The sequence below is a fragment of the Chiroxiphia lanceolata genome, chromosome 2 (assembly GCF_009829145.1).
Source record: "Chiroxiphia lanceolata isolate bChiLan1 chromosome 2, bChiLan1.pri, whole genome shotgun sequence".
NCBI lineage: Eukaryota > Metazoa > Chordata > Aves > Passeriformes > Pipridae > Chiroxiphia > Chiroxiphia lanceolata.
Window position 1 is genome coordinate 60,913,076 of NC_045638.1, and position 18,515 is coordinate 60,931,590.

Genomic DNA, 18,515 nt, shown 5'->3' on the forward strand with positions numbered 1-18,515 from the left:
ACTGCTTTGAGATTCAATTCACTTAGCTTAAGGCAAAAAGTAAAATAAAATGCATTGCTATTTATGTACTCCTGAGGCATATGTAATGCAAATATAATGCTTTAGCTTCAGGCTAAAACTTGTAGCAATCAAGTGGTAGAGCTCCCTGTCCATCTCAATCCTGTAAACCAAGTTTGCAGGTCTAAACATAATTCTGTCATGTTTCTGAGCACAGGCAGATAATCTGTGTGTGTTCCACCTTAGAATTTAGGTGAACTAGTAATGCAGCTCTTTTTGCCTTTGGGAAAGGGGAATGTGAAGATACGTGTGTTGAATTTTTCTTCTGTTTGGAGGGGACTGGATTAAAGCAGTAGGCAAAATTTTCTTACAGAGCTGGGGAGAAGGTGCTTCATGAACTTTGTGAACAGTATGTTTTGTTCTTGACAAAACGCACGCAGAACAGTTCCGGAAGCCTTAGGTCCAGAGAAAGCTAGCGGGAGCTTGGAGGTTGAATAGAGACTCTGAAAGATACAGTGGCAATGAGTGCCTGCAAGGACAGAGTCGATAATGTTTTAGTTGTGTTCAAACCTCTTGAGGGTTTTTTCCCCCCAAGCCTTTTGGTCATCTGTAAATAGTACTGTCTAGAAGACCCAGGTAGTTTCACCTCAGTGCTCTGATTTGTGCATCTGTCGCAAACATGGGAACAGGACAGTGAGAGGTAACAGTAGATTTGTCGTTTAACAGCAGAGATGGGGTTACTCTGCTCCTGGTCTGGAGGAAGATGCCTGTGTTGCAGCTTAAGGCTGTGTCTCTCATCTTTGGTACAGGTACAGTGTTTATAAAAGATCACTGAAACTTCCTTGGAATTTGTTTGTGCTGCAGTAGGAGTGAAGTGTTACATGGGAGGCAGAAGACAGATTCCTTCCCCTACCCCCACTTCCATGCCTCCCAGCTTCTTATTGATTTTTCAATGTAGATACAAGTGGAGGGTGATTCCTGTATCAAAAAGGACAAAGAGAGAGACTCTGGTTCATTTGTTTTAAGTGGGGAGAAAGCAAACTGTAGGTTCAGAAAAGAGACTTCTGCCTTCCCATCACTGGCTTTCAGTCTTTTTAACCCTATGGCATTGCTTCCCGTTTTCCTTCTCTTTTCCACCAGCCTGAAGTTATCCCCTTTTTCTGCTCTAATCTGTTGTGCCATCCTAATCCTCCTAGTACACAATCACATGGGTAATTAAGTTTTAAGGATAGTAGAATTGCAGTGCTCTGACAAACATCCACCCACCTGTGGTGGGAAATACAGTTGATGACAAGGTCGTTCCTCTTTCTCTCCTCCTTCCTTAAACTTTGGCCAAGAGGTTTCTTCTAGCACAGGGTCAGATTGCAGGGGAAAATCCCACCCCCTCCAAATGCTGACGTGTTGGAATGCCTTTAGTGTGCCAAGGTATTATATTTGTGGTGGCAGTGAAAAACTTCAGCGTGGGTAGTAAATACTGTATAGTGGTGAATCGGATCGCTCCAGATAGTTAGAGCCGGAGCCTGAGCCACCACTGCAGGGAATATCACTGTGTCTTTTCATACTGTTGGCTTGTTGGTTTTATTGTTGTTCCTGTGTCACCTCGGAACTTTTCCTTCAAAATTAGATGATGTGCTGAAGTAAGACTTTTCAACCTTGCTGCACCACAAGATCTTTACTTTTCTTTCCTTGAATCTGGTATGAGGGTAAATAGGAATTTGCTTGTTTGAAGCTTGAGTTGAGGATGGCATTTTGTCACATATCTTTTGGAAATGGATAAATTTTATGATCACTCGGGCTTTGTTGGCATTGTGCATACAGAAGTGTTCTTGAGACATACATGCTGTATGTGACAGTTTAACGCATCCATGAGTAGGATGCTTTTTTTACTTCTTGCATGCTTTGTGACTGCCTACAGAAAGCAGCTGATGCAAGCTTTTGTTTAGGAAGAATCAATTTTGTTAAGAATGTGTAGACAGGTAAATCACCTACAAAAAGGGTTTTTGTGTCTTCAGAAGGAGACTTTGTTTTATGGGGGGAGACAGAGAGAAGCAGGTCACAGGTTGCCTCAAGATGCAAGACAGCAACAGTCTAGTTCATCTATAGTCATATTTCCCTCTATTTTGCCTTCAGTGTTTCACTTGCTGATCCCCTTCCTTTCCTCTCTAGACAGTTCTTGAATGAGTATGTAAAGGAATTGTTACAGTTTCTACATTGAAAAAGGCACAGAAAGCGATTGTTGTTTTTCAATGTATTTGTTTAATGTGCAGTAAAAAAAAAAAAGGAAACCTGACTTTTCTAAGCATATGAATGACATACTGCTAAAACAACATAATGATCAAGGTCATTTTCAGTTTAAAAAGGAGAAACTGAAATTTAACAGACCTTGAAATCCCACTTTAAGAAGTTTATAATTTAAATATTTCAAAGCGAGTCTGTCCTTCAGATTAAGGGAAGGTGAAGCTTACATTAAAAAAGCTACAATAGAACAAAATACTGAATTCTAGTCCCATCTTATTCTCATTTAACACTTTGCTTTTTAGATATGCAGTTTAGCATTTCACATGAGGTTGTCTTTATTTTCTTTAAGCCATGATTATGTCAAATTAATTCCTCTTTTCTGTGTGTCACGCAGTGTTAATAACATTACTGGGCTTGCAACATCTCAAGAGCTGTTTAGTCAAAAAAATGAATGCTCCAGAAAGTGAACTTTAAGAAAAATTGGTCCCTTTTGTTCATAAAGACCATCTAGATGGCTCCATAAACTCGGTGGTAGGGTTCAGGATGTATAGTATGGATGAAGGCAGTATAATACCTCTGTCTTTGGTTTTCAAGGCTAGTCAATACTAAGTCATTCCATCTTTGAGTGTTCTGCCTTAGAACCTTCCTTAGAGGTTTAACATGTAATAGGATCAATCCCAATAATTGCAGAGTTTGCCTAACCAAAAAGGGTGAGATGATAAACCCTTTTCTTTTTTTTTTCTTTTTTTTTTTTTTCTCTCCTTGCTGGTAAGCAGTTTCTCTTCAGGGAACAGAGGTTAGTTTCAGTGAAGCTAAAGGAGCTAGTATGAATGGCTGCTATCCATGTGGAATAAAGAGGAGTTGTAATCTTGTGTCAAAAGTGTCTAATTCAAGGATTTATAAATAACAGTGGCTGTTGCAGATTCTGAAGGGCCTTGAGGCTCTTTGGTCTGCATGTAAATACTCTTGCTGTAGTAACTGGATAGCAGATACTTGTAAGACACTACAGTGGTATCATGGATACAAGATTCTTAATGCTGGGGCTTCTTTGATGTTGGGATGTGCGAAGGGTTTTGATTCTGCAGCCACGCACATTCCCTTCTACAGCCCCTTTTCCTGCTGTTTGTTTCCGATTTAGCACAATGTGTGCTTTCCCGTGTCCCCTGGAGCAGCTTTGGGGGAAAGGTATGCTGTAATTGGTTTATAACCATCCATAATGACCTGGCAACTCCAAATAGCAACGGGGAGCAACTTAACGGGGAGCAACTTAACTTGTGATTTATTTAAGTAAGCTGCATGGATGAAAGGCACTCCCAAGCGTACAAGTTCAGCTAGTTGCCTAATTGGATGTAAATTTTCACATGTAGCTTGGAAAGAGAGGTTTTTGTTATGAAAGGCTGAGTTTATAGGCAAGGTTCTGGACTGCTAAACCAGTTTGTGAGCAAAGTTTATTATTGTCTTTTTTGGGGAATGTCTCAGTCTTTTAATTCAGCAAGTGCTAATATACCCTTGTCACTTGTAAATCTAATAGAATATTAACTTAAGATTTTAGTTTGAAGTTAGAATATCTGACCTTGCTTCTGGCGCAGCAAAACATACTTTGATTTTGAAAAACAGGATCGGTACTGCTGCTTTGGTTGTAGGCTGTTACCAGTTTGTCGTCATTGCATTCCTGCTTATATTGTCAAGTCTCCTGATTTTTTTAAAAAATTTTTTTTGTCAAGGCTTTCTCTCACACAACACCCATGATACGAGCAACCCACCAGCTGCAAGGCATGATGATTCGGCAGGCAGTGCGACACCCTTGGTAGTTGTAAGGCCACGGGTAGTAGCCCATGAGGGGCTCGCAGATTCTCTGGCACTGTGTGTAACTGCGCCGGCATTCAATGCAGCACACGCCCAGGTGATCCAGCATGGGGTCAAAAGCCATCCCTTCACCTTCCAGCTGCTGAAATGTAAAATATTAAATGTCATCCCAGTGTTCTCATTCTCACAGAATGGCAGAACAAACCCATGCTCCTGTTAACCCCACAAAGGGTAAAAACTGAAATCTTGGGCCTGTGGAAGTTAACTAAGCTCCCACTAAGTGACCTGTGCATCTTGCTTTATTATTTTTTTTCTTTTGTTTTGCTATCTTTGGCAGAAGTGGAGAATTGGTGCAATCACTCATATAAAATAAAAGGAACAACAGGCAGCTCTTACTTCCTTGTTTTTCTTCTACAGTCCTTGCAAAAGATCCAGCAACAGAAAGCTCCGAAGTTTTAAATATTAGTGATGAAAAAGATTTCAAGACAGTTATCTGAGTCTTTTGTGTAGGTGATGATGCCTGAAGCATATGCTGTGTCTTTTATGTTTTGTTTTAATTTTTGTATTTTAATGATTTTTACAGCATTCCTAGGAAACTGCTCTTTAAGGTATTCCCCTGGTCCCCTGCAGTTTTCTGAGTATTTCTCCCTTGTCTCTGTCTGCTTCCTTCCCTCCCACTCCCACCACACTTAGGTGTGTTGGGGACAGTGAGAATTCTGCCTGTTCTGTAGCTGACAGTAAGGAGTTAAATGGAGCAAAGCATATATAAAAGCCTTTACCCTTCAAAATTCCTTTCCTCCTTTCTATGGGAAAAAGGTAACCTGGATATTCTGCTTTTTGCAGCTCAGTTGTTCTTTGCCCATTGGTGTTATTTCAAGAAAAGCAGCAGCAAAGAGCAAATGCTGAAGTACCAGTCAGCTTTTTACCTGAGCGTTTGTCATTCGTAAAACTTAGCAGCACAACAAAAAGGTGGGACACGGAAAGGTGCCATCCCTTGACTGTGGTTGTACAGGACACTGATGACAGCTGGGTGTTGTTTGGGACCCCAGCAACTCATTCCCAGTCCTGAGAGCAGGGAGGATGTTGGTTCCTTGGTCAGGATTCATCATCCTTGAATTCAGATACCTGCACTGTGAACTTCTACACCTGAGCTCGTTGTCCAGGCTCCACTTACAGTGGGTGAAGAGAAATAGCTCTAGGGAGGATTCATTTAATCCTTCAGGAAAGACTTAGGGTATTACTAATGGTCCTTTTCAATCAAATTATTTGGTCTCTAAGGAAGGTTGGATATCGGCATCTGTGCAGTAACTGTTGGTGAAGGTGAATCCTGCTCTGCAGGCTGAAGGAAGTCTGATGACCAGTATCTGGCTGGCCATTCTCCATTTGGCTTGGCAGCCCTTGGCTGGAAGAACAGACCTGTGGCAGTTGCTCTGCCACTGCCCTCCAGCTCAGACCTCATGGACATGTTCACATCAGTAGCTGTGAGAAGTTATCTTCCAGTGCCACTGCTGTTTTACTATCTCGTGAGAGAGTCGATTTAGATCCACTTTATTTGGAGTGATTAATTTAAGTTTAATTAAGGGATGTCAACTCTGCAGAATGCTGTCACAGTATAATGATCTCCTGCTGTTGCATAAATGTCAAGTCAAAGCTGGGACTTGCTTCCAAAGCAGGAGGCATTTATCTTGTGACAGTGTTGTATTAAAATGACTTATTCCTGCTGCACCAAATGATGGGTGTAAATTGTCTGGCGCTGGTGCAGTAGACTGGAAGGTGCCTACTGTACAGCCAGCTTTCCTGCAGTGCAGCAGAGGTGTTGGGACACGGCAGGGTGGCTCCCGTGCTCTTTCTGTGGGCTGCTGCTTCTCAAAGGGTGAGAACAAGTTTTATGATAGTCGTCCTCCATCCACTGTTGCTGTCTCTAAACAGATTCTTCTCTGCCAGTTGCTTGCTAGACTAGAGTTGCTCACCCTGATAGAGAAGAGGCTGAGAGAAGCAAATTTATTTGGTTGGACCATAATCTCTTTGCAATCAGACACTGCTACTGCTTTCCTCTGTAGTAGTCACTTGTGATACTAATTTCTGTTTCAGAGCAAAGCATGTTTCTAGCTACTGGACTCTCTTCTTCACATAGTAAATGATGGGTTTCAGCTGTCTGATCAAGACCAGCTTCGGTTTGTTTTCAGAAGGTGCTATCCTTGTCAGATCTCCAGTGCTGTTTCCATATGAACCTGGAAACCCCAAAAAGCAACTTGTCATCAACTTGCCTTAACCTTGTGATCTCAAGCACTTGTGCTTGTTTCAGACTGAAATCTAATCAAAACTGGACGAAGAGGACTGAGGGAAGACTTTTTTTAGCTTCTTAGGTGTTTTGCAAGTCTGGTATTTCAGAGTAAAGCTGAGCAGGCAAAATTGCGCAGATTAAAAAAAAAAAAAAAGACAAACCCCGTATCACCATCTGAGCTCTGAGAGAAGATTGCAGTGCGAATACTTACATTATATGGGTTGTCTGGATTAAATGTTTGATCTGTTTCTCGTCCCGCTGGCCTGGTGTCGTTAAACTGGCGACCAAGCTCTTGACTCAGTTGCACTGTAGGTGACCTGGGGTTTACTTCTTCAGCAACAGCTTCCAAGTCTTCCTCATCAAAGTTTGATCCTGTTTGTCGCTTGTTTCTCTTCATTTCTCTCCTTTGGTTATCTGAAGAAATAATCACCAGAGGATAATCTTGAACATTCAAAGTAAAGATAAACAGAAGGTTCCTTGTATTTATCTAATGTTTCAGTGATTTCTTTAAATACTGAAAAAAGGAGAGGACGGAGGGCAGAGAGAAAGCCAAAGCTGTGTGTTAGTAAACCATGAGCATCCCCATGGGAGCTGCTTGCCTTTCTTTGTTGTATCTGCAGCCAATGTCAATCCAAACCAGTATGATTACCTTTTTTTCTCCCCTCTTCCCCTCCTTGAGGCAAAATGTGTGTGAGAACATTGGCTGGGGGTTTTTTGACCCACCCTGTGGTCACTGATGCCAAGTCAGCAGCAGTTGCTAGCACTAGCAAGACCAGTCATACACATCTCATTTTTTAAAAATGATTTTGTGACAGAATGGTGCCCTGCTCTCAAGGACAGCTGGGGAACCTTGTGGAAACAGGTTCTGGACAACTTTGATACTGCTCTTTTTTTGCCCAGTGGGATAGGCAAGGTCATGAGGAAAGTGGAAAATGTTGGTAGCTTGGATCCACAGGTGCTCTGAAATGTGGTGAATTTTTTTTTGCTTGTGTTGTCCTCCCCAAGTGTTCTGATATTAACTGGACCAAGGAAGAATAAATCTTTTCAAGCCTTCTCTCCTCCTAGGCCTTGAAGTCACCTGGAGCAGTTGCTGTCTCCCTCGTGATTCCTGAACACCTTTGCTAAACTTGGCTCTGGGTGACAAGAGTACTTCAGTGTTGGGACTGCCCCCAGGACCTCATAAACCATCCACCAGTTGGGTAGCTTAAAGCATCTCATTCTTCCACTCCGCTGATATCCTCTGGAGAAGCAGGGTAGGAAACAGGACAGGCTATGGTCCCAGGCCAGTAGCTTGATATTCCCCAACTCTTGGCCAGGTATAATGTTCCTGCTATCTGGTGTCAGCTACCTCAACGTTTTGGGGGCTAGTTTGAGCTCTTGTCATTCTGTGGAAGGAGGCTAATTTCTCTGGGAATGTTTCATCTCATAGACACCCACATGGGCTGTATAAATTGTCTGAGGAAATACAAATATGGAAAATCTCTAATGGATAAACTTCAAACCCACAATCTCGGCATGAACCCACACAGGCATGGGAAAACAGGCTGGGCAAGGGAGGAGAGGAGTCTGGTTTCCCAGATGTGCAAGTTTCAGTGGCAAACATGATGTCGGGAAGGCATTTAGATGAAGGGAGGGATAAGATACTTTTTAAATAAAAGAAGTGTTACCTTTGGGATACGTTGGTCGCAACCAGAAAATTGGAAGATCCCCGCAAAGCTCTAAAATTTTGGGGCTTAGGAAGCTGTTATGCTTGATAGGCTCATCTGCAGCCACCCAGATAAGGGAATTTTTGTCAAATCTCACAGGCATGATTTCATCTTCCTGCAAATAGAAGAGTGTAAATCCTTTGCTGCTCAGTGAGCAGTCATGTGCCTGCTTTCTGTTAATTCTTGAGCACCAAACTGTATAATCACCCGCTGCAACTAATACTGAGCATCCTTCTGTTGCATGAATGTGAACTGACTTTACAGAGCCAAGGCCTGGGGAAAGGCTGCCGCAGCTGAAACAAAGGGCAAAACTACTGTCAGCTTCTCTGGGGTTGTGATTTCACCCATCTCACTCCTGGAAGGCTTTTGCCCCACGTGCATGGGGTGGGTGTCGGAGATCTTTTCAGCGCAAAGCGTCGGTATTCCAGGTGGTAGAAACTGTGAAGATTTACCACCTTCAGCAAAGCAGCAATGAAATACTCCAGCAAAACCCAAGCCCCTAATCTTTTATTATGCCCCGTTCACATTTGATGTACTCCCACTATAACTGTATTTACAATGTGTGCAGGGGATGGGGGGCGGAATCTTGTTCAGAAGTTTTAGAGAGGATTATAGCTTGAGAGCTGCTCCAGCTTCTAGTTCTAAGTCAACGTGATCGTTCTGATTAAAGGTCTTGTTTGGTAAAAGCAATTCAATTGACCAAAAACTTGAAGTGCAAGTTAAAGGAGCCTGCCTTTTTGAAGTGTACCCTGCAGGTTTTTGGTTCATATCTTCAAAGTAATGCAGGAAAATGCCAGTGATTGATTCTTTAAAGTTGTTAGTTCAAAGTATTATTTTACATAAAATGTGTAAGTATTTTATAGCAACAGTGAAATATTAAAAGAAAACCAACTTTTGAATCATGAAAACCAGTATGGTTTCAAAGTTAAAATTCTAAATTGCTTTCATAAAAGTCATCAAAACTTGTTATATAACTGACTAGATCAATTTATTCCCTTGGGTTGTTGTTTCTTTACTGTGTTTATTGATTTCTTTTGTAGGTCTCAAGTCATTTAAATTTGCTTTCCAATCTGTCTACTGCTCTTTATTTATATTCTCTCACTTAAGCTTTTATCAACATCAGAAATATCTAAGTCTAATTTTCAGAAATAAAAATACCCGTTGTTTTTGTTTGAGATGATCCTGACTTGTGAGCAGCCAGAATTTGGGTATCTATAAAACTCACTTTACTCAACCATTTTTTTAAGCAATGTTATGATACGTGTTATAAGAAAACAGCATATGCATACTTTCTCCTAAATACTTGCATATGAGAGAGAGGACTTGCTCTAGAAAAATAAATACTACTTTGCCATTCCTGTTGTACATATAGCCTGGAAAGTCGAATGTCGGGGAAAGGTTAATGATAGCACTGAGTTGCCTGCTTGTTTTGGCCTCGGTCCACACAATTCATTGCAGTGTTCATGTAGGTGGTGCTTCTTTGGAGAAAATGCACAAAAAACAGGACAAGGAAACAGGCTTGTTGTCACCAGGTAAAGTATTAGAAATAACTTTTTGACTCTTTTAGGATAATGTCTTCAGGTCTATGACTTTGTTCTTACAAAGAGATGAAAAATTCAAACTGTCTTTAGGCAATAGTGCTAGTGAAGACAAAAAGCCCAGCTGCCTTTAAAATAAGGCAAGGCAGGAAAGATGGAGCTCTCTGTCTGGAATTTGTGCAAGTTCTCTTTCCCACCATGGAGAAAATTCCACCAGCTTCAGGGGGCTTTGTAACATTTCTGCTGCCTTGCTGACTTGGTTTGGAGACCTTTTTCCCCTTAGTTTTGAAGTAGATGTTCAGTAATCGCAGCACCCTTGCAGGTAGGTACAGCCTTAACAGTGCCTCTCTCCTTGCTAATTGTATCTGCTTTTATTCTCTTGGGACCAGAACAAGCCTAGGGAAAGAGGTTGTGAATCTCCTGTGCTCTCCTGATAGTAGCTGAGCCCCCACCAGTGTCCAGGCTCAGACATACTCAAGTCACTGGAGCCACTTCTGTGTGAGAGATGGGTTTGGGAGTCTGAGCTCTGGGAAACTCAGACTTTGCTCACATAAAGCTATAGGCTTTTTTTGCAAAAGTGAGGTGAGGAGACAGTTTGGCAGTATCTGGGTGAGAACTGCAGCCTTTTTGCTGGCTGTGATACAGGTTCTATGAAATTTAGTTGCCATGTTGTAAAATTGTTTGACACTAAGAAGGCAATTTCTTAATTTTTTAAAAAATTATTATTTCTTCTGAGTTACCTGAACTTTTGCCATATTTTCCACAATTCCCTTTTATTGACTATTTCAGAGGGCTTGAGTGATGGAGTCCATGCTTCTGTTCAAGAGCACTGATCCTGGGATCTACCATGATTGCATTGACTAAAGAGCTGCTTCTTCCATGCTCTCCCTTCCAGCCTTGTGCACAGCCTATTCTCAGACAGGTGCTTTTGTCATGGAGGTCTTCTATGGATCTGTTAGAGATTGGTCAGTGGCTTCCTCACTCACTAATCTGCAACCTCTCACGATGTCCCTGGACACAGTGACATGTCTGACACCAATCTTGCTTTTCAGGGACCCCTTGCAACCAGTCAGTGAATCCTCAACTATCATTCACTATCCTCAACAACCCTACAACTAGCCACAGTGGCTTTCAAATCTCATTTTTAGTTGTATTTAAATACCACTTTAAGACCCTCTCTGTACAAAGAGTAGTTGAAAAATAAATAATTAGATTACCCCTTACCAGCTCAGATGAGAGGCTCGCTTTGGTCATAGCATCAACTTCGGGGACATGAGCTTTTGGCTGAGCTTTGATGTAACACTTTTCTCCTTCAGCAAAACGGATTCCAGTTATGCCCTGCAAAAGCAGAAGGCGGGGGGTTGTGCACAGCCCTCCAGCTCCTCGCTACCCCAAGAAAACACCTCAGCTCTGCTAAAATTGCCACTGAATTTTCATTCTGAATGCTAATCTTATTTAAAACCAGATGCAATATAACACTCTTCTCTCATCATTTTAGCTTCACAATTTTGGTCAAATGGGTCTAGAAGTTTTTGCTTCATTTCTGAAAGTGGGGGGTGTTTTATGTAAGTGCTTCCATGCAAGCTGTAGGCTACTTGGAGTAGCTCTGTTAAGGAATTACTTGACATGATTTGAACTGTAACTTAGCACCTAACGTAGGAAGTCTCAAAGTTGTGTTAGCTGGTGGTGTGGTACCCTTGTGACACAGATTTACAAAAATATGGGGGCAGCTTAGTTCAATTTATACACATAAGTGGCTGTGACAGCAAGGGGAAGTTCGTGATGGGAAATTTGGTGCAGAAATCTGTGTGTGGGACTTCGTCTCGCCTGCCAGGGTGAAACACAATTGCATAAACCATGGATGTCTAGTTTTGAGCAAGAGAAGGAGCTCCAGAGGGAGCAAGTCTCTAGAAAGTCTTGGGGTGTACCTTCCAGACCTGTGCCAGAACCTCAGGCATCAACATTTTGCTTATGGGAACCTTGTCCGTAGTTTCTACATTTCTGCTGTAGGTTTTTGGGTATCCATAAAAGGACTCTTTCTTTATGTTATAAATTTAGATAACTTCTTGTAAATGACAAAACTTCTTGTTTTTCATACAGTTGCACATGCTCCAGCCAACCACCGAAATACAATTACTTAGTGCCTTTTGAGATGTGCTAGTTTTCTGCCTGGCCTCTAGCTGCCAGGACAAGGGGGCATGGGTGTCAGCATGGCCCCTCTCACCTGCCCTGAAGGGGCATCGTGGGTGCCCTGGCCACCTAGTGCAGCATGAGATGGATGGTACTGGGACACCTGAGTCATGTCCTGTGTGTTGCAGGTCCTGAATTGCTAGGCACACCCCCATCAAAACAAAGTGACTAATTGTTGAGCAGTAAGAGAGGGGATGGCTGTGCAGGGATGGATGCACTAGGAAATAAGGCTTTGTGATGCACCAAGTATGCTAGGAGTACCCTAATATTGCCAAATCCAAGTCTTCACTGCCTGTGCAATCATTCCAGCAATGCCAGTCAATTGAAAGCTACTGATGTAAATACTAATCCGTTGGAAGCACATCTCTTCAATTGCTTTCACCTTTTTGTGCATTCTTAGCTCAAAACCCAAGGGGCAGCATCCCTTTGCTCTCACTGAGCCTGATCCTGGCTCTCTGTAATTACAAGCAGGCACTGTCCCTGGGAGGTCCTTTTAGCTGGTTGGTGTTGGGAGCTGATTTCTGACCTGGGTACGACAGGCAGTACTTACCAGCAACACATTTGGAGGCAAAATGAATTCAGTATCTCTCCAGTGGACTGATGCTTTTGAGTGGATTTGAAGTCGCAAAGGCAAATGAGAAGAGCTCACTGTAGATGCTCTTATTCAGCTGCTAATAATGTTGCTATGGTGATGTTAATGAGAGTTCCATAAAGGCAGAACCGCAACTGTGGCTGGGGTCCTGTGGTTGGGGTCCAGGGTCTCCTGGCATGGATTTGTTTGTACTTGCAGAGAAGCCAAGGAGCTGAATTTCCCTGCCTTTCTAGATCCAGCAAGGGGAAGGTGGCTGCTCCAGAGGGCAGAGATGCTTCCTAGCAGCAGCATCTTTATTTTCAGTGCTGCTTTGACTTACAGAGGACTTAACTCTGAAGCTGAGTATTTTGCACCTGAGAACATTAACTGCAGAGTCTGGGCCCTGTAAATGGGTTTCTGCAGCATCACATAGATGTGCCTTTAGTAGCTCAGGGGTAGTACAGGTCAGTGAACTACTCTGTCCAAGCTGTTAAGCTGTGCTGAGATTTGGCATCTGTTGGTCCAGGCTCTGTGCTGAGCAGCCACAGCCGAGTTGCTGGTGTACCCAAATGTGTTTGCTTCAATCCAAGTGACCCAGCACCTTGCATTTGGTGAGTGGATGCATAATCTGTGCTAAATGCCTCCATCCCCTCCCCTGGGGATGAACTTAGGCCAAGCCATGGAGAGCAGCTCCCATCCTTGATCTCAGGGCAGAGCAAGCTCTCCAGGTCAAGTGCTGTATAGTGGTCTCTCCTTGGTGTCTGGTTGGCTTACTGTCTTGACCCTATGCTCCTAAAACAGGTATGTTTGGGGGAAGTGGTTTTTCCAGTTCAAATGACAGGAAATCATGCAAGGGTTGTTTCACAGCCTGCCAGAATGTTTTTCTAGCAAGATCTCAAGGTTGCATGTTGTAGTTCTGCTCAGTGGTGTGAAAATGCAGAGTGTTAACATGGAGCCAAATCTGATGTAGCCTAATCCATATTACTTGCCGGAGTGGTACATGGCATGGCTTATTCCCAAAAAGCACTTAAATTTTGTTTAGGAGGAAACTGCCTGTCTCCCTGTGAAAGCAAGCCAGGAGAGTAAGAATGTTTGTGCGGATGTTTGGAGGCTGGAACCTGAGACTGACTGGGGTGGAGAAGTCAGGGCAGGGCAAGGTGTCCTTGGAGTCCAGCAGTGGAGCATGTTACATGAAGGACAAGGGTGACAGTACTTACGATCTGAAAATCATGAACTTCAACAGCCTCTTCATTCCCACTTCCTGTTTTGAATGTCTCTAAGTTATTTCCAGCATCTATTTCCATTGATCCATCTTGTACTTTTCCATTAATGCTCATAGTGTAGTGAACATTGTACACCTGGAATTGAAAAAAGAGCAATGGCACATGCTAGTAGTTGCTTATTGCTTTCCTCCTACACTGGGCAGTGGATCAATCTGACTATCATATCCCTATTTAGCTCCTAACTTTTGCTTCTGTAAGCATTTGATAACCCTCCAACAATCAACACTGCACTACTGGACCATCGGGGCAGGCTGGTGGTGGGGCAGCTAGACCAGAGAGGTTGTTCAGTCTCCATCCTTGGAAGTTTTCAAGGCCCAGCTGGATAAAGCCCTGAGGAACCATTTCTGACCCCACAGCTGTCCCTGCTCTGAGCAGCAGGTTGGACTAGAGACCTCCTGAGGTCCCCCTTCCAAGGGAGTGCTCACAGTTCTACACAAAAACAATGTGAGGTGAGTCCACATCCGGGTTCACTCTGACCTAAAAACCTTCCTCTAGGTCATATTTTAGGAATTGCTTGTTATGCTGACATGATTCCTAAAGGAAAGCAGGAGTGAATATCCTACTCTGAAGGAGACTAACCCCCTATTTATGTATTAGGATGTTCTGCTGAGGCACAGAAAAACAGGTTCCTCTTGAATACAAACATGCTTCCCAGCTTGTAATGGATATGAACTTTGTTTAAATTGGATGTGAAGTTGTATAGGCTTGTATTTTCCTTGTCAGCGTATTTGCTCTTATCCTGTTTTCAATGAGGAAAACTGCAGCGTGGTTTGTATTTGCTGGAGGACCACAATCTGTGGAGGGCTTTTGTGATTCTCTTGTGCAGCTCTGCCAGAAGTGCTGCACAAGCAGTTTATTTTGGGTCTTAAAAGAGCCTTTGCAGCATTTTAATGAAAAATTTACACTGACAGCTAGAGACAAATTTCTTCTTCTCTCACCTTTGCTCAAGAAAGTCTAAGGTGCTAAAGATTCATGGTTCCTCAGTTATACAGAGTCATTCCCATATTCTTAGCTGTCTAGGACTCCTGTTGAATGTGGTTCATAGAACCAGATCAATGTGACCTCCCCTGGTAGGGGCTGAGCTTGAGTAGAGACTTTGATACTCCTGTCAGTTAAGGAAGAATTTAAAAATATTAAATAAAAATAAGGATTAAAAAATGCCTTATTTTTTTAATGAATGATGCTGAATATAATTTTTACAGTTGCTTCCTAAACATTTGCAAGTCAAGTGCAGCTTTCTGAGATTGAAGGCAGCTTGGAAAAATAACTCTCAGGTTTCTCAGTGTCTTCACTGGGAGATCAACTTCACATCTAGAGATCAACATTGAAGCTTAATGACTACTCTGAATGTGACATATTTTGCAAGGCTGAATTTAGATGATAGCAATAAAAAAAGGTGAAACTTTTTCCTGTACTCCACAAGTGCACCCACCTCCTCAGAGCTGAATGCACTGTATCCCTATTTGTGTCCTTCTCTCTTTTCAAAAGCCTAGAGAAGTAGATGGCTCTTGCAGCGTGTCTTGGAGGTCAGCAGCGTGTCCTGTCTTTCTGGGGGAAAACCTTGTACTTTTCTTTCTGATTATATGAATTATCTCTCTGTGTGTGGGTGTGTCTCACAGAGGAACCTCTGCTCTGGTTGCTGGAATTCACACAAGGCTCTCCTTGATGAGGACTGGCGTGTGACCGGAGGCAGCACAAAACTTCTTCCAAGGTAAATTCAAGGATACTAACTTAATTTATGGAGTAAGTTACATTTATGTGTTTACCATCATGTCTCAAATATGCTTTAAACACAAATACTATGTAAACAGAAAGAAAAGTTAATCTGTAAACATGTTCTAATGCTCTGAGGTTTGGTTCTTACACTGACCAACAGCTTCTCATTTTCATGGGTTTTACGTGTGCCCCGGAAACCGTAAATAACAAAACTTACCAAGACTTTAAAAATTGCTCCACAGCTGCTAAGCAAAAGTGCCTAAGTGTATGCACAGTCATACAAAGCATCAGAGTGAAATAATGGTGCCTGTTACTGGGTTAATTATAGCATTATATACTTGAGGGTCTAGGTAGAATGTGGATCAAGAATGCAGATGATGTGAAAAAGGAATTTACACATTTCAATGCTTTTTTTGTCCTGAGAGCTGGAGCTTGCCCAGGATGTGAATCCCCAGGGACTTCTTGGGGTTTGAGTTCACTGAGCATTTGCAAGCAGAAATCAATGTAGCATCTGTGCTTTCAAAGATGTTTCGTGTTTGCTAGTAAATGTGCTTTCAGGAAGCTCCATCCAAACAGCCACCAAAGATAGCGATTATGGGTTTGGATTTTAGGTGTTTGGAAATTTTTGAAAGCGTGGAAAAAAAATACAAGAGAAAAATAAAGACCTCTTTATAGACCTCGCAAGAAGAGTTTCCAGCCCATGCCTTCTCCCTACGTGCAAGAGCTCCAAGCCCGCCCGCCTCCGGGTGCGGACGTGCCGCTGGGCCCGGCGCCAGCCGCGCTCACCTGCTGCTCCGTGGCTTTCCAGAAGTAGAAGGCGCCGATGGCTCCGGCCAGGAGCAGGAGCGCTCCTGCGATCAGCACTGCGGCTCCGGCCTTCAGCAGCCGCCCGGGCCCGGGGGGCGCCGCCGCCGCGTATGCCTGCGGAGAGAGCGGGGCTGGGGCGGGGCGGGGGCCCCCGGGCGGGCAGAGACCCCGGCCCGGCGGGACCCGCGCCCCGGCACCCCCGTTCGAAGCCCGACCCGTCCTGAGCCCTGGGCTTGACCAGACCCGACCCGTCCTGCTACGACCCCATCACGATCTGTTCGGTCCGGATCCGATCCCACCCGACCCGTTTTGTCCCGATCCGTCCCGTTACATCCCGACCTGTCCCGACCCGACCCGACCTATCCCGGTACCCCACTCGTCCCGTCCCCTCCCGACCCGACCCTTGCCGTCACATCCCGACCCGCTCGGTCCCGTTCCCTCCCAACAGGTTTTGTCCCCTTCCCACCCAGTCCCGCCCGGTGCCGCCCCGCATCACTCACGGGGGGCAGGCACAGCTCCACATCGTCGGGCCCAGCGTGGGCGATGGGCACCTTCTCGGAGCCCTCTGCCATGGCTACCGCGGGGTGGAGAGGTGCCCCGGGCTCCGCCGCCGCCCCGGTCCCGGCCCCGGCCCCAGCCCCGACGGGGGGCTGCACCGCCCCGGCCCGCCCCGCTCCCGGCCCCGGCCGGCGGGGAGGGTAGGACCGCCCCCTCCAGGGCACAATGAGCCCCTTGAGCTGCCCAGCGGCCGCCGGAGCTCCCCGGAGCTGTGACCTCCTGCCCCGGCCCAGTCCCCCGCCACCCCACCCTCGGGTCTGGTCTCCAGCTCCCGAGCAGGGGGTGTAGGGGACACACACCCCCTGCGTGCCGTGGCCGAGAGGAGGGATGCCCCGCCAGAGAGACGGCCGTCATAAAAAAAACAGCTTTTAAAATAGAACAACATATTAGCTGCTTTTTTACACTTGCCACAGGAGTTCACAGGCGCTGGAGTTGACAAGCTGCTTGTTCGGTGATTGCTCTGCTAAACACCTCGCTGCCTGGCACAAGGCAACAGCCTCGTATCCGGGCTGGGCACAGCCTGGGAAAGGGAACGCTGAGCCCAGGCCTGGTATAGGCAAAGGGGCAAAGGATTTGCCTTTGACTTCAGGAGGAAATGCTACACAGCGTTTTTTAAAGATTTTAATTTATTAAGGTCATGGATACCTTGAGCCTTTACCTCTGAAGTGGATGTATCTCAGATTTCCTGTGTTTCCTGTAATTCGACATGCTCAGTTTTTGTTTTGTTTTGTTTTTTGAGCATCTGAAGTACAGTAGGATTATAGGAAATTTTACTTGAAAGTAATGTTTACCTGCATCTGTTTACTCATCTTAATATTGTACATGGCAAGCTTTTAAGGGCTACAACTGGCCATGTGTGTCTATTCATGTGTCTGTCCATGTCTGTGTTTCTTTCATGCCCCATATGGATGTCCTGCCTGTACTTACATGCTCATGCATGTGTCTGCATGTGCACTTTGATGCTGGAAAATAAACTGTGCTGAATCCATTTGGGGCTGATGGTGGTAAATACCAAGCACAGCATCCTTCACCAGGCTGGAAGCTGAGAAAAAACAACTGCAAAAAGAGCATGAAGGGGGGATGTCTGAGTTGTGACCTGTCCTGCTCTGCCTTTCTTGCTCAGTGGCCCAGCTCCAGCTATCCAGACAGGCAACAGCACTGCATTGTGGTGGGGCTGTTGATCTGGAGAGAGCCTGCCACATGGGGCCCCATCTAACTCCAGAGCAGTGCCTACACTAACCAGATCTGCTGTAGCATTTTTTTTTTCAAAGTATGCATCTCCATTTATATTTCTCTTCCCCTTTCTTCTCCATTTTGCTTGTCTGTCTTGTTTTGTTCAGTTGTTGCACGCTACTGACATGTCCCCCCATTTAAAATTTTCTGGGATCTTGATAGCAGAGGCCAGCTGATGACCTCGTCCCACCATGGCTCATCCCTCAAGAGGCAAGTTTGGCCCCCACAGTTGATTTCCTACACCTGCCTCTCCTCTGTGCCCCACTCCATAACTGCAAAAATCTTATTTTTTTCATATCTAAATCCCCTTAACTGACTTGACCAGTAGTTTAAAACCCATCATCCAGCACTGCAAAAGCAGAGAAAGCTCAGAGCCTGCTGGCAGCTTTGAGTCTGCGTGCTTGGGGACTGACTATCAGAGACATACAGTCTCCATTTTCCTTCCCTTGAACCCAAATTCATCCTTCCCGTCGATTACTGTCGTTAACGATCAGACCTTCAACCAAAATTTAACTGGCATAGTTTCTGCTGAAAATAAACACAATCACAGCTCATTAAATCAAAAGCAAAGCCTACTGTGCAACTTCC

The 18,515-nt window shown here is 44.4% G+C and overlaps 1 protein-coding gene across 1 annotated transcript; it reads right to left on the reverse strand.

Moving 5' to 3' along the window:
• Positions 1 to 2,992: 2,992 nt before the first annotated feature.
• On the reverse strand, positions 2,993 to 16,792 carry CNMD (chondromodulin). Its single transcript, XM_032680953.1, has 7 exons — positions 16,637 to 16,792; positions 16,116 to 16,250; positions 13,548 to 13,688; positions 10,794 to 10,907; positions 7,993 to 8,146; positions 6,537 to 6,739; positions 2,993 to 4,183 (listed from the first exon to the last, which is right to left on the reverse strand). The coding sequence occupies exons 1-7, from the start codon at positions 16,706 to 16,708 to the stop codon at positions 3,968 to 3,970; spliced, it is 1,035 nt and encodes a 344-aa protein (XP_032536844.1). The 5' UTR covers positions 16,709 to 16,792; the 3' UTR covers positions 2,993 to 3,967.
• Positions 16,793 to 18,515: the final 1,723 nt, after the last annotated feature.